Below are 26,471 nucleotides of genomic sequence, written 5' to 3' on the forward strand. Positions count from 1 at the left end.
AGTTTAAAATGACTTAGGTGGAAAAGGGCAGTTTCCATAAGTGACTCAGGAACAGAGAACATCCATGAAATGGTTAAAGAACAACAGAATAATTTTATAAGAGGAAAAAACAAATGCTGTGTGAATTTAAAAATGCATTTTTCCTGTTAATCTATTAAAGATAAATTAAATGGTGACTAAGAGCCAGGCAGTATGCTGGGTGCTGAGAATGTAATAAAATGTATACATATATTAACTCAGGCCCCAAGGTCTCACCAGCTGTTCTGGAAGCCAGATGCGTAAACACATAACTATACAGCATGTTAGATGGAATCATAGAAAAATGTGCTAGGTAACAGATAAGGAGCTTACCCTAAGGACAATAATTAACTTTGTGAAGCAGGGAGTGGGAGGATGAAGAATCCCATAAGCCAGACTCTGAAGGGCAAATAGGAATCCACCAGGTGGCCTAAAGGGAGTAGGCATTCCAGCATGGGGGAAGAGCTGTGTGCGAAGACACAGAAGAGGACAGAATGGCCTCTTCAGGGAGCATAAGTGGTGTGCCAGGGCTAGGGCTTGAAGCATTTATCATCTCAAGCTGCCAAAGCAGGACATGTTTTTATAATACTTGTATGCACCTCAGGGGTATTATCCCGGGATTTAGGGAGCTGGTCATGCTCTGAATCTAAACAGGAATTCTGCTTCCTAGGGCAGGCTACGATACATACTTCTGTGTTTCATTTTATTCTCCCCTATGCCAGTAGAAACCTAGTTACTGATCGGAAGCCAGCGAAGAGGATCTGTAAATACAGCCTCCTAGTCCAGCAGAGGCCTCTGTGACCAGTTTCCACAGAGTTCTTTGTTTCTAATGCTGGAGGAGGTGGTTTCATTCCCTGGCAGAAGTGAGTGCTGAGTATTTTGACTGTACAACAAAATCCAAAATCACTTGCCTTTGTTTGACCCATACCCACCCCATGGAAAACAGTGAATTATTCATGTGGAATAAATCCTGCATCATAGGAATACATTTCTGACTGAAGAGGTTTGTTTTGCTAGTTTGGATTCGTCTGCCTTTACAAGGCTTGTCCAAATGGCTTTCAAGTCCCTGTGCTTAAAGGAGATTCTATTTAGGATGCAGTAAGGCAGGACATGATTACAACAAAACACTGAATGATTTCATTATAGGACAAGCCCACTTTCACAATCTATAGCCCTTAATTCCTTGACTGGAAATGTTACCTGTTAATTGCCAAAGACCTAGTCTGGGGAAAGGGAAGGCTGGGGAATGGGATGTTGTCTGTCATCATTGGGCATCTTGACTCTGAAAAATCAGCACTTCAGTTTTTTGGTTCCCAGACAGAACCATACAAGTGGGTCTTCCTTAAAAAAAAAAAAAAAAAGTAGTAATAATAATAATAATAAGCAAAGTCTGTCTGTTTATCCTACCACCCTTGCTTTATTCTCAAAACACCATGAGAATTAGTACTATCTAGTGGGTAGCTGAAAGGGAGGAGACAAAAGATGTGCCTCATTCTATAGCCCCCGCTATCCAGCCCTTCCTCTTTGGGGTTGCATGTAACTGCTGGTGGAGGATTCCTTGTTATCTTCAGTCTTGGAGTTTCTTGATTGTCCTCTCAGGCCATGTTGGTAATAATTAGCAGATGGGTTTGTGAAGAAACAAATTTCCTCTTCCCCAGGCCTATAGGAAGGAGGCTATTCAGGCCTTTATTTGGGGATCAAGGTAAGGACAGCATCCAGTAGGATGCTGTTTGGAATTGTGAGGTTATTTCTTTCCCATGATCTTTCTCATGTTCAGTAAATATTCTCTTGCAGCCATATCTTTTTAGCAATTCAGCTACCATTTGCAGCAAACATGTTATTCAGTAGGCAACTGGTAATACCATATAAAGAAGCAGAAACCATATTTCCTCCCTATAAGAAATCTGCAGTGTATTTAAAAAAGAGACAGTGAGTCTAAGTGCTTAAAAGCATTGCTGGATGGTGGTGGTGGTGAATAGTTTATATTTATTTCTCAAGACCTCATTTTAAAAACCCATAGGAATTTTCTCCTTTTATTTTGTACAAAGAACAATTAAACATTCATGATTTTGATCAAGAATATAAATATTTGATTAAAATAAAGCCCAAACTTGTTATTCTCCTTCCTGTATGGGTATTGGTTGCAAATGCTTGCAAAACTCAGAGATGAGTGTTAGTGTTAGTTCTGAGCAAGAATCAGAATTACCCTTGCTATTAAAATGTATTTGAGGAGAGTAAAGCTCTCCTAGGGGCTGCTGTAACTGAAGAGGTCCTTTTGAGTTACTTGAAGTAATGACTCCAGCACTGAGGAGTGAAAACGAGGTCTGGGTCAGCTCTCTCTCTCTGTAGGATGCTCTATCAGTGGGAGCCGGGTTAAGATTTTGATGAAAGATGGTTTTTTAATGTCATCAGGGGGACTTGAGCTGACATTTATAAAGTGTTATTCTGTTTGTCTTATTTAGCATGCTTATCCAGCCAAATAAGAACCATGCTTTCAGCATGGGCTGAAACCCTGTCTCTACAAAATATTTAAAAATCAGCTGGGCGTGGTGGTGTGCACCTGTGGTTCCGGCTACTGGGGAGGCTCAGGTGGAAGGATTGCCTGAGCCCAAAAGGTTGAAGCTGCAGTGACCTGTGATTGCAGCACTGCATTCCACCCTGGGCAACACAGTGAGACCCTGTCTCAAAACAACAACAAACATTTTCCTCCTTTTATGCTCTGGAAGAGCATGGGGAAGAAATACCAGTTTTATTTTCTAACTTAGTTTAAACCCTTGAACATAAAGACCATGCTTATACTTTTTCAGTTCTCCAAAGAGATGTACGTATAGGAAGACACACTATTAATGCTTGTTGTTTAATTCATTTTTCAGCCCCCTGTGTCATGTACTACAGTTAGTAGTTTATAATTTTTAAATCTTTTGAATGATATAAGAAATTCTATCTCAAAAACTTATAAATATCTGAAGAAAATTTGAAAATTAAATTTAAAGCTGAACCTTCAGTATGATAGCTCTTCCTAGGATGACATCTTGCCATCCATAACACATCTGTAAAAACATCCATATATTTTAATTAGTACTTATACCCTCATCTCACTCTATAGGTTAGCTGAGGCAGATTACCAAAATATGCAATAATCCAGAAACCATAAAGTGCTAAGGCTTGAATTAGACTATCTGGGTTTGAATTCTAGCTCCCCTACCTATAGGCTCCGTGTCTTTGGGCAAAATGCTTAATCTCTCTGAGCCACAGACTCTTGAGTTATAGGAGAGGTTGACATGAGTATTAAATACACTAATCCATGCAAAGTATTGAGCACAATACCTGACCCACAGTTAGCTTCTGATAAATGTTAGAAAGCATGCAATAACAAAAAAGTAAAATAAATTATAAATATAGATCAGGATCAGAGAAAATATCATTTAGAAGATTCTATTCTAAGGAGTTAAACTGCAATTATGCATTAAATCCTAGCCATGAATTAAGCTGAAGCCTAATGACCAAAGCGTAAAGGAAACATGACTAGTCAGTGCACACTGTTAGTAAAGTTATCTTTGGGGAAGGTAAGTGAAATTTTTATTGGCTGATAGAAAAGCAGTTCTCATGTGTGGCTTCAGGTGGGAAAACACTGGGTGTGTAGTATAATGTCGCCAAGTCTTAACATTAAACTCCCTTGGTTTTGGGTGGTAGTCTCTTAAAACCTGCTTAAAGGTATGCCAAAGGCATAATGCCAGCACGTAAAATTCACAAGGGCCCCCAGAACATTGTTGCACCAGTTATAGACTTTTTTTTTTTAAGTAACTCATGTGTTTTTTTAAGTTTGCAAGCTAGAGCTTATAGAAGAGATCTATCTTATTTCCTGTGTCCACTTTCACTCATATATGGGATTTGGAAGTTTTCTCCAACCTTACCCAGGGTACCTTTTATCCATAAATGCTCTCTTTGTTATATCCCAGCATGCAGACCACTGCCTACCCTGTTTCAGTTCGATGTCCTTTTGTTCAGCTGCTGTTACATGTCAGCCCTCTGCTGGGTGCTGGATATGTCCGTTCTCAAGGAGCTTAGTCTGCTTCCCCTTTAGGTAAATCCTGCCTCCTTTCACCTGCCAGACTATAAGCTCCTTGGTGGCTAGGGACATTATTTTGCATATTGTCAAATATTCAAAGCCTAGCAGGGTATCTGGCACATAATATAGATGCTCAGTAAATACTGTTGAATGCATAAAGGGGATTCTTGAGTTATAGGAGAGGTTGACATGATAGGTGTGGGAATGTTGGCTTTTAACACAAATTGTTGCATGTCTTATATAAAGTCTCTTTTGTGCAGCACACAGAAGATCCATGCTGCTGCTGCTGCTGCTAAGTCCATTGCTCTTTGTAGGATCCTCTGCCATTTGTGGAAGGTCCATTGCTGATAGTAGCCCTAACTGACAGAGAGACTGGCTTGCTATTCACCATCTCTGTTTCCTTTTCTTTGTGGACATGCAGCTAGACTCTATTTCCCAGCCTCCCTTGCAGTTAGGTATGACCATGTGGTTAATTCTGGCCAGCAGAATAAAAGCAGAAATGATAGGAGGAAAGGATAGCACATGGGAAATTGTATGGGTCAGGTTTAGAAGTGTGTCACTCCCTCCTCTGTCGGCTGGATATTGATACCTAGGGTAACCAGGCATTGCAGATGGCAGATTATCTGCAACCTGGATCCCTGAGTGACTATGGAGCAGAGCTGCTACTACTCCTGTCTCCTGTTCATTGAACTTTGTATGAGCAAGAAAAGAAAAACATTTAATGTGTGAAACCACTGAGATTTCCAATATAGACTTTTTCTTTTATTGCCTGCCCAATGGAGGCCTTTCCTTAGGAAGAATAGTCTCTTACTGATTTTCACCAAGTTGATCTTTAAGCTTTTTTTTTAATCCCAGAACCAATTGCAATGTATACTTTGGTCTATTCGTGGAAAAGGTTTGTCACAGCTGATTCTGTGTGCCAATGCTAAAGGGATAGTTATGTTTTGTTCAGTAAGCTTAAGTCAGTGGCAGAAGCAAGAAAAAAAAAATCCTAGTTCCCTAGTACTGTGTCAGTTCTCACTCCTCCCAGCCACTATAATGTGATTTCCCCAAGCCAAGCAACATTTTACAAAGAGTAGCTGTCTCCTTAAGAAGAAAGGACTTTTTTTCCTGCTCATACATGCCATTTATTTCAGTAGAGCATTCTTGTGGGCCAAGACTGAACAATTTTGAAATGCATGTTGTAGAATCAGATACCAGTGTTGAGTGTTATAAGGTAAAGAGTTATTTGGGACATTTAAAAAACAATAAATGACATGTCAGCTCTTCAGAAAGGGTGGAGAAGAGTTATTAAGAATATCATCTTTTAAACTGGTAGCTTGTGGGCCATGTTTGATATTAACAACAAAATCTCTCAAAGTATTCAGTTACATTTACTATAGAATACTTCTAATAATTGTTCTGAGAACATATAGTATAATATTTAAGCACCCAAGCTCTGAACTTAGATACCTTGGGTTCAAATCCTATTCAACAACTCTGTTGTCTGTGTGACTCTGGACAAGGCATCTAATATCTCTGTGTCTTGGTTTCCTTTATGGAAAATGAAGAAAAAATAGTACTGTACCCATTGGAGAAATAGATTCAATAATCTGTGTAAAACAGCACAATTCCTTGTAGAGTAAGCTGATGTGATAATATTAAGGAAAACAGAGCTGGGCACAGTGGCTCACACCTGTAATCCCAGCACTTTGGGAGGCTGAGGCAGGCAGATCACAAGGTCAAGAGATCAAGACCATCCTGGCCAACATGGTGAAACCCTGTCTCTACTAACGGTACAAAAATTAGCTGGGCGTGGCGGCACACACCTGTAGTCCCAGCTACTCAGGAGGCTGAGGCAGGAGAATCGCTTGAACACGGGAGGCAGAGGATGCAGTGAGCCGAGATCATGCCATTGCACTCCAGCCTGGGCAACAAGAGTGAAACTCCGTCTCAAAAAAAAAAAAAAATTAATGAAAACAATGAATGTTACTCATAATTATTTTTAATGATTCTAGGTTATTCAAATGTAATGTATCCCAAAGAAAAGTGTTGGCAGTAAGTAGGTAGTGTGGATACATCTCTTGATTTTCATTGTGCCTCAAAGCCAATCCTGGGGGATCCCAGTAAAGGTAAGGAAGGACTGAGAAACTAAGTTTGTGTGGACTACTTGGTCTCTGAGAGTCATTCATTCTCAAACAATATATTTAAGCACCTGTTATGTGAGTTGGTATTGAATTGCCACTGAAGGCTCACTGGTTTTATGACAAGTAGCCATGGAAGGATTAACACATATTGCAAGGAGAGTCAGCTCCTGTGCCCTTGTTACTATTGTCAGTCAAAATAGCTTTTATTTTGACTGATCTTCCAACTCAGTTATCTCATACTTAAAAAGGTTTAAAAATTTGTAACTCTAGTGTAAACACATTTACCCATGCCACTGAGTAAATGTGCTTATTTCATCACCTAAAGAATAATCATTTACTGCTTTTTCACAGTTCTCTAATAACTAAGAAAGTAGAAGCATTTTTATTTTCCTAGTTTATAATATCTTTCATCTGCTCTACTTTACAGGAATGTCGTTTTTGGTAGCACAATTCCTAAGACTTCCTAAATCTTGTCTTACAAATATGGGAAATTGTGGAGGGTTTTCAAGTTTCTAGGTTGCTTTTTTTGTTATTTTAAAACTAGAGAATCAGAACGCAACGGTAGTAAAAACATTGGCAAGAGTTTCAGATTATTAAGATTAGTAGAAAGTTGCATGTTCCAGTTTATGAACAAGAACTGCAACTCCACAACTGTCTTTTGTATACACAGATGATGTTCTAATTCAGTCCTTTCTTATGGATTGCTAAGTTTTGCTGGTTTCCTATCTAAGAAATGAAATGAATTTAATTGGTTCTTCCACTTATACGATATCTTAAAGTAAGTTATTTTAGGGAAATCAATTTTAATCCTATATCCTCCCTGGAAAATGTCAGAGCATACAAGCAGAGTGGCTTTCATTCTTCTGCTTTTAGTATCAGAAATTTTGTTTTTGTGCTTTCCTATTTTTTCCTTCAGTTAATGCCCTGAGTTAATTTAAAGAATGTAATTCCCAATTATCTAATCAGTCTCAAAAGCAATATAGAAACTAGAAGTCTAACTGTAGAAAATCTTTTACAACTACCACTTAATACTAGTCAGTAAATTCTAAGAATAGTTTAAAAGCATCCTGACTTAAGTTATCCCACTGGAAAATGATTTAATTATCTTAGAACACTCAAAGTTTTAGAAAATGATTAGAATTTCTGAGAGAGGGGAAAAAAGAGACAAACCCTATTGTTGGAAGAGTTTGTGTGTGCCCAAGCCTTCACACTTAAAAGAATAACTGCTAGAATTTTTTTTTTTTAATCTAGAATTATACGAAATATATTTTAATGTTTTGGTTGCTTGTAAACCCTGCAATTGATTGCTTAGACATACACATAACAATAGGTTTGGCATCAGCATTGAAGTTAACCTACTACCATTTGATGTGGTTTCAGGTCTTCAGTAATTCATCTTTAAGAAATGATTTCCAAATCTATGTTGGATTTTGCTATTGAATCTAATTAATTTTGAATAAATTAATTTTATTTTTTGGAATTTTTTGAGTTTTCCCTCTAGTGTGGTTAATGAAAAAAAATCTGCATATCTGAAAAGAAATGGACTTAGAATCATCTTTAATAATAGAAATGACAATACTTAAAATTATTCCCATTGTGTACTATGGTATAAATACTCATAATTAAGACTATCCAGGCATTATTCAATTTTGAGAAAGCTGGCATTATCTAGGGTATTGCAATTGTTTTGCCAGATAAAGCAAACACATTATTTGACTTTTTAGGAAATTAATTGTGTATGCTACTGCTAATCATCTGGTCCATCTTAGTAGTTAAAAAAAAAAAACCTAGTTAAAATGATGACTGAAACATATATAAAACCTAAGAAAGTTATTTTAATGTTTCTCAGTCAACTGTGAGGCATACAATCTAATGTGCCCAGTAAAAACAGTGTTTATTCCATTATGGACTGACTTAAGTAGTATCATCCCTGCTAATTTTTTTATTGTATGCCGGACATTGTGAATGGTACCTGGTTGGGTGTTGGCTATTTCTGTCTTCCTATAAATATTCTCGAGCTTTGTTCTGGGACACAGCTAAGTTACTTGGAAATAGTGTGATCCTTTTGGGTCTTGCTTTTAAGATTACGTAGATGAGACAAGAGCAGTGTTTAGTCTAGGGCTAATTATTTCATAATACTATAACAAAAGACTTTGTTCAGAGTACTCTACCAATCCTAGGAATCATGAGTTGTTCCAGTTTGGCTGGTGGGAAGAAGTGTTCCCCGCCTTGTGTGGGTTCTGGGTATTGTTCTCTGAAATGGTTTTGGGTAGTTCTTTCCCTCACTCTGGATAGTGTCTGCACATGTTTTGCTGATCAGTACTCTGCTGAATACATTAGGGGAGCCCTCTGTAGATCTCTGGAGTTTTCTCCCTATGATGCTGTCTCCTCTCTGGCATTCTGCCCTGGAACTCTAGCCACCTGGGCTCCCTAACCTCTTGGCTATCGTCTTCAACTTGGCAGTTCTCTTTTTTGCCCTGCAGATTTCAGACTGTCATCAGTCAGTAAACTAAAGCTTTTCATTTGCTTCCCATCTCTCAGGGACCACTGTCCTTGTTGCTGATGTCCCTTGGGAACCACTGCCTCATATATTTTGTCCAGTTTTTTAGTTACTTGAGGAAGGAGAATAAATTTAGTCCCTGTTATTCCATTCTGGTCAGAGGCAGACTACTGTCAGATCAAATTTTAAAAGAATTTTTATCTTTTAGTTTAATTTTCCAAAATATGAGTTAAGAGTCTCTGATGATATTATCTCCAAATGAGACTATTTCTCAGGGAATAATCTAGATGGAACCAGATGATTTCTTAATCCCATCTAGCTATAAAACCTGTTGTGACAATATCTGGTTTTTACATTTAAAGCAGTGTCTTAATGAAGATTTTAATTCAGACAATGCAGTTACTGCATAATAATGACCATTTTTTCCACCTGTTATCTCCATCTTCCTGTCATTCCAGTAAATGGTGAAGATATAAAACTGGTAATGGGACATGGTAAATTGTTTCTGCACTCATTTTTTTTTTTTATTGAACAATATACTAAAAAGCATGGCTGGGTGCAGTGGCTCACTAATCCCAGCACTTTTGAGAGGCTGAGGCAGGCAGATCATGAGGTCAAGAGATCGAGACCAAACTGGCCAATGTGGTGAAACCCTGTCTCTACTAAAAATACAAAAATTAGCTGGGCATGATGGTGGGCGCTTGTAGTCCCAGCTACTCGGGAGGCTGAGGCAGGAGGATCACTTGAACCCAGGAAGCAGAGGTTGCAGTGAGCTGAGATTGCACCACTGCCCTCCAGCCTGGCAACAGAGCAGATTCTGTCTCAAAAAAAATTATTTTGAGTATGTAACTAGAAATGCAATTGTTGGGTGATATGGTCACTATATGTTTAACACTTCGAGGAACTACCTTTTTTCCACAGTAGCTGTACCATTTTACATTCCCACCTGAAATGTATGAGAGATCCAATTTCTCCACCTCCTTGCCAGAACATATATATATATATATAAATAGCAATCATAATGAACGTGAAGCAATTTCTCATGTTGTCGATTTGCTTTCCCCTAATAGCTAGTGATGTCGAGCACCTTTTAGGTGTTTATTGGCTATCTATATCTTCTTTGAAGAAATGTTTATTCAAGTCCTTTGTCCACTTTTTAATTGGTTTGGTTTTTGTTATTGAGTTGTAGGAGCTCTTCATATATTCTGGGCATTCATCCCATCTAGGGCACCTACTTTGACATTAGGATTATTTCTACTTTTCCCCATTATAATTAGCATCATGATTAACGTTGCTTTTTATATACCTCGGATTATTTACATTGGCTATAATTCCAAACAAGTGGGGTTAATGATTTAAAGGATATAACAATTTTTATATTTTGTTTTGTTTTGTTTGAGACGGAGTATTGCTCTGTCACCAGGCTGGAGTGCAGTGGTGCAATCTCAGCTCACTGAAACCTCTGCCTCCTGGGTTCAAGCAATTCCACTGCCTCAGCCTCCTGACTAGCTGGGACTACAGGTAGAGACGGGGTTTCACCATGTTGGCCAGGATGGTCTCGATCTCCTGACCTCATGATCCGCCCACCTCAGCCTCCCAAAGTACTGGGATTAAAGGTGTGAGCCACTGAACCCAGCCACTCAAAAGAATTTAAATCAAGGACTCAGATACTTGCATACCAGGTTGATAGCAGCATTATTCACAGTAGCAGAAGGAAACAACCCAAATGTCTATCCACAGATGAAAAGATGAACAAAATGAATGGGAGTCACATTCATGAGACAGAAAGTAGAATGGTGGTTGTCAGGGGATGGGACAAAGGGTGAGTGTAAGTTACGGTTTAATGGGCACAGAATTTTTGTTTGTGGTAGTGAAAAAGTTCTGGAGATGGATGATGGTGACAGCTGTACTTGTGAGTGTACTCAGTGCTACTGAACCGTACATTTAAAAATGTGAAAATGGTAAATTTTTAATGTATATTTTACCACGACAAAGCTTAAAAATAGGTGCCTAGTTAAATAATTCACATTTCAAAACAGAGTAGCCTAAGAAATGTAACCAATCAATCCCTCCTGCTCTTCTTCCTCTCCAGGAGTGACACACGCAGCCATCTGGGCAGCATGCATTTCTTACCTCAGTGCAGCTGTTCCCCCTGAGCTGAGGACATCTGCTCAGGGCATCCTGCAGGGCCTTCACTTGGGTTTGGGAAGAGGCTGTGGTGCCATGATTGGAGGCGTGTTAGTCAATTATTTTGGTAAGAATGGCTTTCTCCTGTTTTTTCTTTTCTATAATTAAAACATAATTTTTTTCCAGCAATACCTCAATAAACAATCCAATTATTACTTAAGATTGCCCAAAGCTAAATCCCAGTATTCATAATCTCTTTCTAGATTTCATGGTAGTCATAATTGAAAAGCAGCATGCTTACATTGTTAAGCTGATACAATCAGCCTAATGAGATGCTACAGAGATCCCTCATAGGAGCCAAACAAAGGAATTAGCATGAGTGCTTTTAGTCTAAAATAAGGTACCTTAAACCTGCTGATAATAATCCTAAAGGAAATAAAAGTCATCATTGTTATTCCATTAGGAGATTTTGAACCAGAAGAATCTAACCATATGCTGGCTTTGGTAATGCTACTACATTTATGGTAACAAAATCTGTCTGTCTTGTCATATCTTTCTTATTAGAAACATAGGAGCTGAAATAGGAATGAGATTATTCTGCTCCAGGAATCTTAACTGCTCAGTCATCTATTAATATATAAGGTGGGCCCCAGGAAATGTGTGCATTTATAGCATTTTTTGAGCACTGCTGTTCCAACTACAGATTAATAGCGCTGTTAGTTAATAATTGGGTAAATGGTCTTTTCATATGAAGAGGAGAGCACCATTGAATTGTATGAGTCATGGTGAAAGGCACTGAGAAATAATCCTATATAAATGCAGTTTTATAATTGATCGATGGCAGATCCAGTATCAGCCCTGGGTCTCTTGACACGTACCCAGCCCTGTGTTTTTCCATTATGTGGAGCTAATAGCCAAACACTGTTCTCTGGTTTGTCCCAAGCTGTGCTTCCTTTGCTTTGATCTTTAGAAAATTGATGGTTTTAGATGAGTGCTATCTGCATTTCTTGGAATTACTCTATAGAGAGTGCTGTTTGTTTTTATAGGGGCTGCTGCAACCTTCCGAGGAATCGGCATGGCCTGCTTGGTGATCCTACTGCTCTTTGCCCTGATCCAGTGGCTGGCAGTGCCAGATGAGGAAGAAGGTAATTATTTCTATTCTTTCTTAATATTCCTAACAGTTCAGGCCATGGGAAGTCAACACATGCCCCCAGAGAAGCCTAGACATGGTACAGAATGTACAACAGGCCTACTTGGCTCGATTTTCTGAGTGGCGTATCGATGAATTCATGTGGACATTTGTTAAAGAGATCCACCTACTACGTAGAAAAAATACTGTTTTAAGTATCTTGGGGTTTTCTTGTTTTTTTTTTGTTTGTTTGTTTTCTTTTATAGTGCAAGGTCCTAGGGAAGTATTAGTTTTCAGTTTCTCTGGTATTCTAAAGGTATTTCAAATTTAAGTCAAGTACATATAAGGCTATACAGTCATTTTGCTACTAGGGATAGGGAGTGAATGGTAATATTCTCTATGCCTTACCTTCATTTGTTAAAAAAAAAAAAGTTGAGACCTGAAATCTGAAGTTTTCTCTAAACGAGGGATGGCCTTTATTAAGATTGTTCTACAAAAAGGAGGTTATATCAAATATTAATGTGTAGATGAGAATGAGCTGACTGAACTTTTTATGAAAAAGGTCAACCAGGAGGATGAAAATATTCTTGCTCAGCTTTTTCGCCCCAGAACAGGGCTCATCTTCTTTGGGTGTCCTATCCTTTGGGAGCATTAGCCTCAGGCCCTGAAATGCTTCTGTGAAGAGAAAAACTTGCTTGTTACAGAAGCTTCAGAGACAGATTTTAATCTCAATGAGTTACTCAGAAAGACCAATACTTTTTTCCCTTACTTTTGTTCTTTTATAATCCCAAATGGATTCTCTCTGTTACACAGCCTCAGTCCATGCCTCCTGTAAAAGACCAATAAATATAGCTATCATGGCTCTCCCAAAGTTATAAGATGTAGTTAAAGTTGTATTTTGAGAAAAATTTATGGACTTGAATATCTTCGCTATTAATCACAAAAAAATTAAAATCATTAATTAAACATTCAATGTAAGAAACATAAAAATAAGCAATCAAATTTTAACTCATCTTTGATTAGTGAGAATATGGTAGTGGGTTAATTTTTAAAACACTTGTGTTCTGGGAGAGTGTTATCAGGAAAATGGTGGATAGGAGGCAGGACTAGGTTGCAGCTCCCACTCAGATGGACAGAGTAGCATGTGGAGACTTGCATCATGCTTTTGCTCCAGAACTACTGCAGGAATATACCAGGAAAGCTGAGAGAATACACAGACCCTCTGAAGGAAGCAGATTGTTCCTGCAGGACCTGGGAGACAGGCCAAATATTGGGCTGGTATCCAGTTGAGGGACCTGAATGAAGATGGTTCACATCACAGGACTCTATGCAGACAGCCCCAGTACCAGCCCGGAGCCTGGTAGCCCTGTTGGATGGCTGGATCCAGAAGAGAAATGACAATCACTACAGCTTGACTGTCAGGAAGCCATATCCCTCAGAAAATGGGGAGAGTACTACATCAAAGGAACACCCTGTGGGAAAAAAGAATCTGAACAGCAGCCTTGAGTGCCAGCTCTTCCCTCTGCCATAGCCTACGGGAAGGAACCAGAAAAACAATTCTGGTAATAATGACAAAACAAGGTTCTTTAACCTGCCTCACCAAAATCACACTAGCTCACCAGCAGTAGATCCAAACCAAGAAGAAATCCCTGATTTCCCTGAAAAAGAATTCAGAAGATCCATCAGAGAAAGGTGAAGTCCAATTCAAGGAAATTGAAAAAAATGATACAAGAAATGAGGGGAGAAATCTTCAGTGAGATAGCATAAATAAAAAACAATTACAACTTCAGAAAATAAAGGACACACTTAAAGAAATGCAAAATGTTCTGGAAAGTCTCAGCAATAGAATTGAAGAAGCAGAAGAAAGAACTTCAGAGCTCAAAGACAAGGTTTTTGAATTAACTCAATCCAACAAAGACAAAGAAAAATTTTAAAAAATGAACAAAGCCTCAAAGAAGTTTAGGATTATGTTAAATAAACGAACCTAAGAATAATTGGAGTTACTGAAGAAGAAGAGAAATCTGAAAGTTTGGAAAACCCATTTGGGGGAATAATAAAGGAAAACTTGCTAGAGACCTAGACATCCAAATACAAGAATCCCAAAGAACACCTCGGAAATTCAGCACAAAGAGATCATCACCTAGGCACATTGTCATTAGTTTATCTAAAGTCAAGAGGAAGGAAAGAATCTTAAGAGCTGTGAGGCAAAAGCACAAAACAACCTATAAAGGAAAACCTATCAGATTAATAGCAGATTTCTCAGCAGAAACCCTACAAGCTAGAAGGGATTGGGGCCCTATGTTCAGCCTCTTTAAACAAAACAATTACCAGTCAAAAGTTTTGTATCCAGTGAAACTAAGCTTCATATATAAAGGAAAGATACAGTCTTTTTCAGACAAACAAATGCTGAGATAATTTGCCACTATCAAGCCAGCACTCTAAGAACTACCAAAGCAGAACTACAAGCATTTGCCACCACCAAGCCAGCACTACAAGAGCTAAAAGGAGCTCTAAATCTTGAAACAAATCCTGGAAACACATCCAAACAGAACCTCTTTAAAGCATAAATCTCACAGGACCTATAAAACAAAATACAATTAAAAAAAAAAAAAGGTATACAGGCAACTAATAACACAATGATTGGAATAGTACCTCACATTTCAATACTAACGTTGAATGTAAATGGCTTAAATGTTCCACTTAAAAGATACAGAATTGCAGAATGGGTAAGAATTCACCAACCAAGTATCTACTGCCTTCAGGAGACTCGCCTAACACATAAGGACTCATACATTTAAGGTAAAGGGGTGGAAAAAGGCATTCCATGCAAATGGACACTAAAAGCAAGCAGGAGTAGCTATTCTTATATCAGACAAAGCAAACATTAAAGCAACAGCAGTTAAAAAAGACAAAGGGTGACATTATATAATGATAAAAGGCCTTGCCCAACAGGAAAATTTCACAATACTCAATATATATACACCTAACACTGGAGCTCCCAAATTTATAAAACAATTACTACTAGATCTAAGTAATGAGATATACGGCAACAGAATAATAGTGGGAGATGTCGGTACTCCACTGACAGCACTAGACAGGTCATCAAGACAAAGTCAACAAAGAAACAATGGATTTAAACTATATCCTGGAACAAATGAACTTAACAGATATTTACAGAACATTCTACCCAACAACTGCAGAATATACATTCTATTCATCAGTGCATGGAACTTTCTCCAAGATGTATGATAGGCCACAAAACAAGTCTCAATAAATTTAAGAAAATTGAAATTATATAAAGTATTATCTCAGACCACAGTGGAATAAAACTGGAAACCAACTCCAAAAGGAACTTCAAAACCATGCAAATACATGGAAATTAAATAACCTCCTGAATGATCATTGGGTCAACAACAAAATCAAGATGGAAATTTAAAATTTTTTGAACTGGCTGGGTGCGGTGGCTCACGCCTATAATCCCAGTACTTTGGGAGGCCGAGTCAGGTGGATCACGAGGTCAGGAGATTGAGATCATCCTGGCTAACACAGTGAAACTCTGTCTCTACTAAAAATACAAAAAATTAGTCGGGCGTGGTGGCAGGTGCCTGTAATCCCAGCTACTTGGGAGGCTGGGGCAGGAGAATGGCATGAACCCGGGAGGCAGAGCTTGCAGTGAGCCGAGATCACGCCACAGCACTCCAGCCTGGGCAACAGACAGAGCAAGGCTCCATCTCAAAAATAAAATGAAATAAAATAAAATAAAAATAAAAATAATTTTTTGAACTGAACAATAATAGTGACACAACCTATCAAAACCTCTGGGATACAGCAAAGACAATGATAAGGGGAAAGGTCATAGCCTTAAATGCCTACATCAAAAAGTATGAAAGAACACAAGTAGACAACCTAAGGTCACACTTCAAGGAACTAGAGAAACAAGAACAAACCAAACCCAGCAGAAGAAAGGAAATAACCAAGATGAGACAAGAAGTAAATGAAATTGAAAGAAAAAAATACAAAAAATAAATGAAAGAAAAAGCTGGTTGAAAAGACAAAATTGATATTAAGATTAACCAAGAAAAGAAAAGAGAAAATCCAAATAAGCTCAATTAGAAACAAAACAGGAAATATTACGACTAACACCACAGAAATACAAAAGATCATTCAAGACTACTATTAACACTGTTACATGCATAAACTGGAAAACATAGAGGAGATAAGTTCCTTGAAAGATACAACCCTCCTAGCTTAAATCAGGAAGAATTAGAAACCCTGAACAGACAACTAAGTAGTGAGATTAAAACAGTAATAAAAAATTGCCAACAAAAAGTCCAGGACCAGATGGATTCACAGCTGAATTCTATCAGGCATTCACAGAAGAATTGGTACCAATTCTATTGACACTATTCCTCAAGATAGAGAAAGAGAGAATACTCCCTAAAACCTTCCATGAAGCCAGTATCACCCTAATACCAAAACCAGGAAAGGACATAACAAAAAAAGAAAACTACAGACCAATATCCCTGATGAACATCGATGCAAAAATCCTTAACAAAATACTAGTTAATCGAATCCAACAGCATGTCAAAAAGATAATCCACCATGATCAAGTGGGTTTCATACCAGGGATGCAGGAATGGTTTAACATATGCAAGTCAATAAATGTCTTTCACCACATAAACAGAATTAAAAACAAAAATCACATTATCATCTCAGTAGATGCAGAAAAAGCATTTGATGAAATCCAGCATCCCTTTATGATTAAAACCCTCAGCAAAATCAACATATAAGAAACATACCATAATGAAATAAAAGCCATTTGTGATAAACCCACAGCCAGCATAATACTAAACAGGGAGAAGTTGGAAGCATTCCCTCTGAAAATTGGAACAAGACAAGGATGCCCACTCCCACCACTTCTATTCAACATAGTACATAGTCCTAGCCAGAGCAATCAGACAAGAGAAGGAAATAAAGGGCATCCAAATCAGTAAAGAGGAGTCAAACCGTTGCTGTTTGCTGATGATAAGACTGTATACCTAGAAAACCCTGAAATCCTCCTAAAAGGCCTTAGAACTGATAAATGAATTCAGCAATATTTCAGGATACAAAATTAATGTACACAAATCAGTAGCTCTGCTATACACCAACAGTGACCAAGATGAGAATCAAAGAACCCTACTCCTTTTATAATAGCTGCAAAAAAGAAAAGTATTTAGGAATATACCTAACCAAGGAGGTGAAAGACCTCTACAAGGAAAACTACAAAACACTGCTGAAAGAAATCATACATGACATAAACAAATGGAAATACATCCCATGTTCATGGATGGGTAGAATCAATATTGTGAAAATAACCATACTGCCAAAAGCAATCTACAAATTCAATGTGATTCCCATCAAAATACCATCATTCTTCTGAATGATGAAAAAAAAAATCCTAAAATTCATATGGAGCCAAAAAATAGCCTGCATAGCCAAAGTGAGACTAAGCAAAAAGAACAAATTGGGGGCATCACACTACCTGATTTCAAACTATACTACAAGGCCATAGTCACCAAAACAGAATGGTACTGGTATAAAAATAGGCCCATGGACCAATGAAACAGAATAGAGAACCCAGAAATAAAGCCAAATACTTACAGCCAATTGATATTTGACAAAGCAAACAAAAACATAAAGTGGGGAAAGGACACGCTAATCAACAAATGGTGCTGGGATAATTGGCAAGCAACATGTAGGAGAATGAAACTGGATTCTCATCTCTCACCTTATAAAAAAATCAACTCAAGATGGATCAAGGACTTAAATGTAAGACCTGAAACTAAAAATTCTAGAAGATAACATCAGAAAAACCCTTCTAGATATTGGCTTAGACAGAGATTTCATGACCAAGAACCCAAAAGCAAATGCAACAAAAACAAAGATAGATAGATAGGACTTAATTAAACTAAAGAGCTTTTGCACAGCAAAAGGAACAGTCAGCAGAGTAAATAGACAACTCACAGAGTGGGAGCAAATCTTCAGTCTATGCATCCAACAAAGGACTAATATCCAGAATCTACAAGGAACTCAAATTAGCAAAAAAAAAAAAAAAAAAAAAAAAAAATCAAAAAGTGGACTAAGGACATGCATAAACAATTCTCAAGCAAAGATACACAAATGGCCAACAAACAAGAAAAAATGGTCAACATCAGTAGTGATTAGGGAAATGCAAATCAAAACCACAATGTGATACCACCTTACTCCCACAAGAATGGCCATTATCAAATGATCAAAAAATAATTGATGTTGGTGTGGATGTGGTGAAAAGGAAACACTTCTACACTGCTGACAGGAATGTAAACTATACAAACACTATGGAAAACAGTATGAAGATTCCTTAAGAACTAAAAGTAGAACTACCATTTGATCCAGCAATCCCACTACTGGGTATTTACCTAGAGGAAAAGAAGTCATTATATGAAAAAGATACTTGCACATGCATGTTTATAGCAGCACAATTCACAATTGCAAAAATGCAGAACCAACCCAAATGCCCAACAATCAATGAATGGGTAAAGAAACTGTAGTGTGTGTGTGTGTGTATACACACATACATACATACATATACACAAACATATATACACACACACACACATATACATATATACACAATGGAATACTACTCAGCCATAAAAATGAATGAACTAATGGCATTCACAGCAACCTGGATGGGATTGGTGACCATATTATAAGTCAAGTAACTCAGGAATAGAAAACCAAACATCATATGTTCTTATTTATCAGTGGGAGCTAAGCTGTGAGGATGCAAAGGCATGAGAATGATATGATGGACTTTGGGGACACAGGGGAAAGGGTGGGAAGGGGGTGAGGGATACAAGACTACTAATTGGGTTCATTGTATACTGCTCGGGTGATGGCTGCACCAAAATCTCACAAATCACCATTAGAGAACTTATGTAACCAACTACCACCTGTTCCCCAAAAAAACCTATGGGAATAAAATTTTTTTAAAAAAAATAACTATCATGTGACTTTTCCTGTTTTGATGCCTGTCTTTTAATCATAATCCTGTAAATGGGCCTAAGGCAACACTCATTATAACCTATGTCCCACTGAGGTTCTAAGTTAAATGAAAAATAGATTTCTTAAGTATATATATGTTAATGTCTATTAAGCCCTATAAAGAGACCCAAAGATAAACATCACGTTCATTGATTCAGTACTTGCACCAAGTAATGAAGTCATTGGTAACCAGCAATTTATTAATATTACCAAGCACTCTGGAATGGGCATATGGGATTCTTGGTTTATTTATTTTTACCTTTGTTCAAACATGTAGAAAATGCTGAAAAATAGTTTAAACATTATTTTCTCTCCAGACAAGACAATGTTGGCAGAAAGAATTCCTGTTCCCTCCAGTCCTGTTCCTATAGCAACCATCGACTTGGTACAGCAACAGACAGAAGATGTCATGCCACGCATTGAGCCCAGACTTCCACCCAAGAAAACTAAGCACCAGGAAGAACAGGAAGATGTAAATAAACCAGCCTGGGGAGTCAGCTCTTCTCCCTGGGTGACCTTTGTTTATGCACTCTACCAAATTAAAGAGATGATGCAACTCACAAGAGACAACCGTGCTTCTGAGATACAGCCTTTACAGGTACAGTTCCTTTGCTGGGCTAGCAGTATTACCTGTCACTCAAGATACCTTAACTGGGCTCAGTTGTTTTAATTACTCACTTTTAATTCAACAAGATTTATTGAAAGTCTGGTGGGGGAAATAAACATGCAAACAATTTCAGTACTCTGTGAACACTGAGTTAAAGAGGGTGTATACAAGGTCCCATAGAGAGAATATTCTGCCTTATGGAGTTTAGGAAAACTTCAGAGGATATGATTCTTTTACTTCTTGAAAGAAATAAAATAAATAAATCCATTCTTTCATTGTATATTTGTTTTAAATTTCAGTATTGACGGTTGCCAGTTGAAAGGAGAATACATGGTTCATGCCTTCAGGAACCATATTTATTAATCTCTGTAATTCCAAAATTCTAGTGGGGGGCATTATATATTATTATTATAGGACCACAATAAATATTTATTGAATTAATTGAGCCACTGTATGGGTATGATAGGACATCTAACTCAGTGGAATTATGGTTGTGCAGGTGGCCTCACCTGAAAAATCAGTCTAAAAGTGATTTTTCTTGTCCCCAGAGGAGTGATCTTTCCTGAGTAGTTAAATCATGTTGATAGAAGTGTGGATAACTGTACAGGTGTATCCCGACTTTGGAAAAGGAGTGTAACTTCTATAAATCATTTAGCCAAAGAAATAGACCCAGTTCCTCCATTTTATAATAATCACTCCCTTTTACTTGGTAAGTCATGTCAACTCTGTCTGGAGTAGCTTCAGAGGACACATAAAAAAATAAAGGGAAAGATTTAAAAATAAGAGTAATTTGAGTAATTCCCCTTTCAGAAAATTTGTTGAACTAATTAATCTTAACTTTGTAAGCTAACATAAAATCTTTGTGAAATTTCAACCAAATCCGGTTCTTTATTGATAGCCATATGCATTGCCAGTCCACGCATGATCCTTTTTGTTAATTTATCAAGATAATAAACTCATATCATTCCTCTGCTCAGTCAAGAACCAGACATTGTGGTGGGAGAAGCATATACAGGATTTTAATACCTTAAAGCAAGATGATGAAACAGGAGAAAGGATGATTTTAATATCTGCTGCTTGAGTAGCAATATTTTCATTACTTTGTGTATTCATCCTCATTTTCATAGAAGCCACATTAAATTTTTAAGGTGGCTTTTTTTCCTGGTATGTTAGGATTAATCCATTTTTTTCTGGGCTGGGCGTGGTGGCTCACGCCTGTAATCCCAGCACTTTGGGAGGCCAAGGTGGGTGGATCACAAGGTCAGGAGATCGAGACCAGCCTGGCCAAGATGGTGAAACCCTGTCTGTACTAAAAATACAAGAATTAGCTGGGCATGGTGGCGGGTGCCTGTAATCCCAGCTACTCCGGAAGGCTGAGGCAGAGAATTGCTTGAACCCAGGAGGCGGAGGTTCCAGTGAGCCAAGATCACGCCACTGCACTTCAGCCTAGGCGACAGAGCGAGACGCCTTCTCAACATAATAAATAAATAAATAAATAAATAAATAAATAAATAAAAATTTCCTGGTATGTTAGGATTAATAAAAACTGGCAGGTATGCTGTAGTTATTCCTAGAAGTCATTATACTAAGTTTCTTTTTCTTACATTGTAGAACCACAGAAATGAACATTTCTATTGGGTGCTCAGCTAAAAAGTGATAGGTACTAATTTGGGGGAGAATATATTTAAATTTTTTTCTTATTTGTACAACCAATATGGCATTTATGGAAATTGCTGCTGGTGATGTTATACTCATGGTTATTTACAGTTGGTTACACAAGTGCTTGTTACATTCACTTTTTTATGTGGATGTTCTGTCTTATCTAACTTTTGGTGCACATTTTGAAATACCAAATATACATCAGGACTCTTAATTACAGGACATTCTCTCCCAGCTCTGCCTCCAAGGATGAGGATGAGAACCCCTTACATACTTCTGTTAGACAAAGTGTCTTCTGGCTCTTGGATTCTGTGGTTTTAGCAAGCGGCCTGAGTTTCAGTTATTCCATAGTGCTTGCCCAGCGACTTGCCACATGGCCGGGGGGGCTCAGCAAATATTTGCTGATGTAAACTGTTTACCAAGTACTAACAGACATTTTGGTAGTAATGTTCCTTTTTCCACAAGACACGTCTGCTTATAGTGTTTGTGTTTTTCATGCGGCTCTGGCAGTTGCACATAGGAAAGGAGATGAAAGGTAAGACTTTCTATCCTTATTACTCTATTACTTGGTCCCTGAAATGGGCACTTCCGGATGATCTCCCCATGTTTCCTATCTTACTTAAAAGCATATATAAAAAGTTGGATTTATTTGCTGTCACTGATCATGGGGCATCTCCTGTTTTCTACCTCCAGGGGACCAATGAGAACAGGGAAAATTCTCCTGCTGGTAGAGCCCAGCCTGTCCCATGTGAGACTCACTCTGACCCATGTAGAAACCTGCCATCCCCTGACGCAGCAGCATCTCAGACACAGACCAGCCCTGCTCACCCCAGTGTGGACCCGCGCACAGAGGAGAGCGAAGAGCAGCAGGCTCAGCTGGCCGCAGGAGGACACTGAGGGCATCCTGCTCATCTCACACCCTGCATGGAATCAGGCTCCTCAGCCAGGACACAGGGCGAGGCCCCCAGCCAGGATACGCCTTCCCTGGAGGAGCACAGCACTGCATATGCTTCTAAATATCTAAACTCATTAACACGGAAACACACACACAGGAGCTACAGTACATATTGGCAGGAAAAGGTAAACTTTCGTAATCCCCTTGGAATTACAACAGGGAAATGGAGTTCAATGAGGACTTTCAGTTCTTTGCTTGGTTAGGTTAAGGATGATAGAATTTCTCTGCCAGTGCAGTAAGAGTTGAAACCAGCAGTTACACTAAGTAAGTGGAGGGAGTGAAAGTGTTTTGAGGTGAATGTGGATATAATTTCCCTCTTCTGATTATTTATTCTTATTATTTGGTTCTTAATACAAACTGGGAAGAGATAGAATTCATCTGTACTTTCTTTTTTCTTGAAGAGAACCATTTAAAAAATTACAAGATATATTTAAAAAGTAACCGGATAAAAGTTAGTAGCACATGTGCTTTTGTTAAAAATAAAGTTAAAAGTTAAAGTTAAAAAATGAAGTTAAAAGTTTCATCAGAAACTTTACATATCTTTAGCAAATATATTTTTATATGTGTATGGTATATAATGGAAATAATTCTTTGAGCAACAGAAGCTATTATTGACTACTGCAAGCTAAGCTGAGCTTAAAAATGCCTTTTGTTTTAAATGGGCTTCGAGAAAAAAAAAAACAGAAACGAGGGATTATTTCAAGTCAACCAACCAACTCAGTATCCTGTGGCTTGACAGACAAGAGTTTACTACGTATATTGATAATGTAAATAGCCTGTCTTGCTATTTACTATCTTATAGTGATTCAGGCTCTAATTAGCTGAGGGAATGAAACACACACAAAAATCACTGAATTCCTAAGAGTTCCATTAAATAAGCAGTACTATTTACAAATCACTGTATAAGATTTAAGTGCCTGGGGGAGGGATACAATTTTTAGAAATTACATATTGGGTCAGTTTTGTTTTGTTTTTGGTGAGGAAAAGGTGGTAAATAGGAAACCATGAATGGGAAGGATGGCAATAAGTAGCAACTGTACTTTCCAATGACTAAAGAAAGAAAATCTCAGTATATTCCTTCTCATGAAGACAGAGTCAGACACTGGACAATGTAACGTATGCAACTGCAAATGTTACAGCTGCAGCCAGAACAATGGCTGCGTGGATCACATGTAAAGCTTGCCGCTCAAAATCAAAGCAGAGGTTAACAGGAAACCTGGGGGGAGTGTGGAAAAGGCAACACTGCTTTAGCTGACTAAAGGTGAATTATATAATTTATAATAGCTGTGGATGAGCACAGGTGAGAGAGGAAAGAAAAGAACAGTTAGAAATGAGCAACTCACCTTACCCTTTGACCCTGATTAGACAGGATCAATTGCAAAGTGAGGGCTTCTCCATGACACCATAGTTCTGCCCAGTACTGCATTTGGGATAAGAAATTCTACACTTGGATGTCTAGCTTCACCACACAGCTTAAAAATAAAATAACTGAAATAGAATTCAGCAAATAGTTATTTTTTGCACTTGAACTGAAATGTACTGTACTGTAAATTATGACTCATTTTAAGTGACCTTTAAAATCAGATGTATTTATTATGCTTGTGTAATTATAGAAATAAAGAAATGGATGACAGGCTGAACCTCACCTTTGAATGTACAGTATGTGGATTTGTGAAACTGACTGTAAGAAGTCAAAAACTTATACTGTATTTTGTGTTTACAGTTCTGATTTATTCCTTTGAAAAGCCTGCTGTTTTGGAAATGCACAGCTGACATGTTGAAATATAAATAAATACCATTTTTAAATGTTTCTTAAATGATAAAGATGTGACCAAACAAAAGTCCTTTACTCTGTAATCAATGAGACCAAATTCAACATGCCTTTGTTATGGAACATTTACTGTGACAGCAGAATCTATAATGCAGTCATTCCCAGCCTTGTGAGCTGACACCTTCATGGGTTTGTGGACTTTGTGACTTTTTCTTCCTGTCCCCAAAGTGCCATATGCTACCTTAAAAAATATTAAAGTAAATTCAAATTAAATTTTGATTTGAGATTTTGTAACCCCTCTTGAGATCCCTCAGCACACGCAGGGGTGTCACAGAGCCCAGGCTGGTAATCACTGCCTTAATGACTTCCTACTTTCTCCTATGGTTGTAGAAACAGTAAATTACCCAAGTTCTGAGCTTGTGTGGATCCAAAGCAGTTAATTGCTAATTATTAAGCTATTCTTCAAGTCTTAGGAATAGATTATAATACATACATTGCCCAGCAGGCAGTAAACCTCATGAAAAGCGTTAAGGAATTCACAGGAAGAGCAACGCTGCTTTACTGGCTTCTTAATCCTGCCATGGGTCACATGGACAGTTGGCTAATAGCTTCCCTCTAATTGGCAATTCCTTCCAGTACTGCTGAGGTACTGAGACCATTACTTAGGCAATATTCCTCTCCACTAATTTGGAGTTAAGCAGGGAATCTAGGAAAAGGGAACCACATCCGTGGATATTGGGTGCTTGTAGTGTGCTGAGATTATCATTTTGCCCTGAACAAAAACTGGAGGTGTTCCTATCACTATCCCCATTTTAAACAAGACAATTGTGAAGCTAACAGTTTAAGTTATGAGATCAAGGTCACAAAGCCAGGATTCAAACTCAAATCTTCCTAATGTCAAAGCCCTAGTCCGCTAAGCACCTTGCCCCACCCCAGGAGGCAGGGAGGCCATTCCCTGCATCTGTTGCGGCAGAGGAAGCCATAAAGCAGCCCAGCCTGAACCATTACCATACATGCCTGATATGTGTGTGTGTGTGGTTGTATTTCCATTTAGGATTTCTAGATATTCCTAGATTTCTAGAAATCCTTCAAATTCCTGATGCTTTGTGAAATGTAGGTACACCAGACCCTTTACACTCTGCAAGTGAGTTGGCTGGACTGATAACTCTGCACAGGAAGCCCAGAAGTTGGTAGGGACTCTGGCCAGGGCCATGGGAATCAGGAAGGGAAAGCAGACACACCCACAGCTCTGTAACCAAGGTGATGGCATCGTAGAATAGCACTGTCCAGTAGGACTTAGTGGGAAGATGGGAAGTTCTTGACTTACACTGTCCAGTATGGTAACCATAAGCCATATGTGGCTATTAAACAACTGATGTGGCTAATTTTCTGGGGAATTAGGTTTCTAATTTTAAATAGCCACACGTGGCTCAAGACTACCATATTGGACAGCATGGGTATAAAGGAAGAGATCACCTTTGGGAGATCTCTGGGCCTGTCTCCTCAGCTTCAGTGTGAGAGGTTAGAGCTTAAGATTATGTTGATTCTGTGAAAATGAGGGTATGCTTTGACAGTGACTATACGGAAGAAAGAGGTGATTTTCCATTTGGAAGTTCTTCAGCCCTTTGGAGCATGGAGACAAGACAAAGGCTACTTTTGAAGCCCCAAACCACTCCTGGGCTTGTTTAGCAAAGCCTTGAGAATATCTGGCTTAAGAATTCCAAACCATGGAGCAGCTGGGAGAGAGGCTGGTGCCTAGGTGAAAGGGGGAGTGGTTTGTCAGAGCTCAGAAAGTAGTTTACGTTATGCCAGGACAAACTGTGGCTTCTTATAAGGGAGTAACTGGAAACTTGCTGATGTCTAACATGGGGGGAAAGTGAGCCAGTCCAGCTAAGTGCCAGTCCAGCTGGGTACCTAACTCTCTGCTGCCATCTGCTTCAGGCAGCTAATATAGGACCAGTTGTCCCCCACTGTGGCTCCAGGAAAGTCCCAGTTTTCAGATGGCAACCCAAGGACCTTACATTGTTGGGGTTAGGAGTGTGCACCCTGGAGTCACACTGTTTGCATTTGAGTCCCAGCTCTGCCAGTGAGAACTTACACACACATATAACATCGCTGGGCCTCAGGACCCACCTCTGTAGAACGGAAGTGATTACAGTAGGTATGTTACAGGTTGATGTTTAAAATGAGTTATCTGAGACACAGTGTGTGCTCCATAAATACTGCCATTGTTGTGTAGCAAAGTGCTCGGGGCAGGAGTAGTGCTGTCTCATTTCCCCAATCAGGGTCTAGTTCTATTCTTTTATTGCCATTTAAATCTATAATCATATTCCATTCTCCCAATCTACAGTGCCATACTATACATATTTACCTATGTCTAGTAAGCTGTACAGTAAGGCATTCAATTCCAACATGCACTGTAAACATTAAGTGGTTGGGGAT

The 26,471-nt window shown here is 38.5% G+C and overlaps 1 protein-coding gene across 2 annotated transcripts in view; it reads left to right on the forward strand.

Moving 5' to 3' along the window:
* MFSD6 (major facilitator superfamily domain containing 6) overlaps window positions 1-24,302 on the forward strand; it is an 86,669-nt gene extending 62,367 nt beyond the window's left edge. For both annotated transcript variants that reach the window (XM_023217570.2, XM_031936459.1), the window contains 4 exons: window positions 10,806-10,967; window positions 11,887-11,985; window positions 19,355-19,635; window positions 21,997-24,302. In XM_023217570.2, the coding sequence (XP_023073338.1) occupies window positions 10,806-10,967; window positions 11,887-11,985; window positions 19,355-19,635; window positions 21,997-22,200 (746 nt within the window). In that variant the 3' untranslated portion in view covers window positions 22,201-24,302. The remainder of the gene's footprint in view (window positions 1-10,805; window positions 10,968-11,886; window positions 11,986-19,354; window positions 19,636-21,996) is intronic.
* Window positions 24,303-26,471: the final 2,169 nt, after the last annotated feature.

The sequence above is a fragment of the Piliocolobus tephrosceles genome, chromosome 11 (genome assembly GCF_002776525.5).
Source record: "Piliocolobus tephrosceles isolate RC106 chromosome 11, ASM277652v3, whole genome shotgun sequence".
Taxonomy (NCBI): domain Eukaryota; kingdom Metazoa; phylum Chordata; class Mammalia; order Primates; family Cercopithecidae; genus Piliocolobus; species Piliocolobus tephrosceles.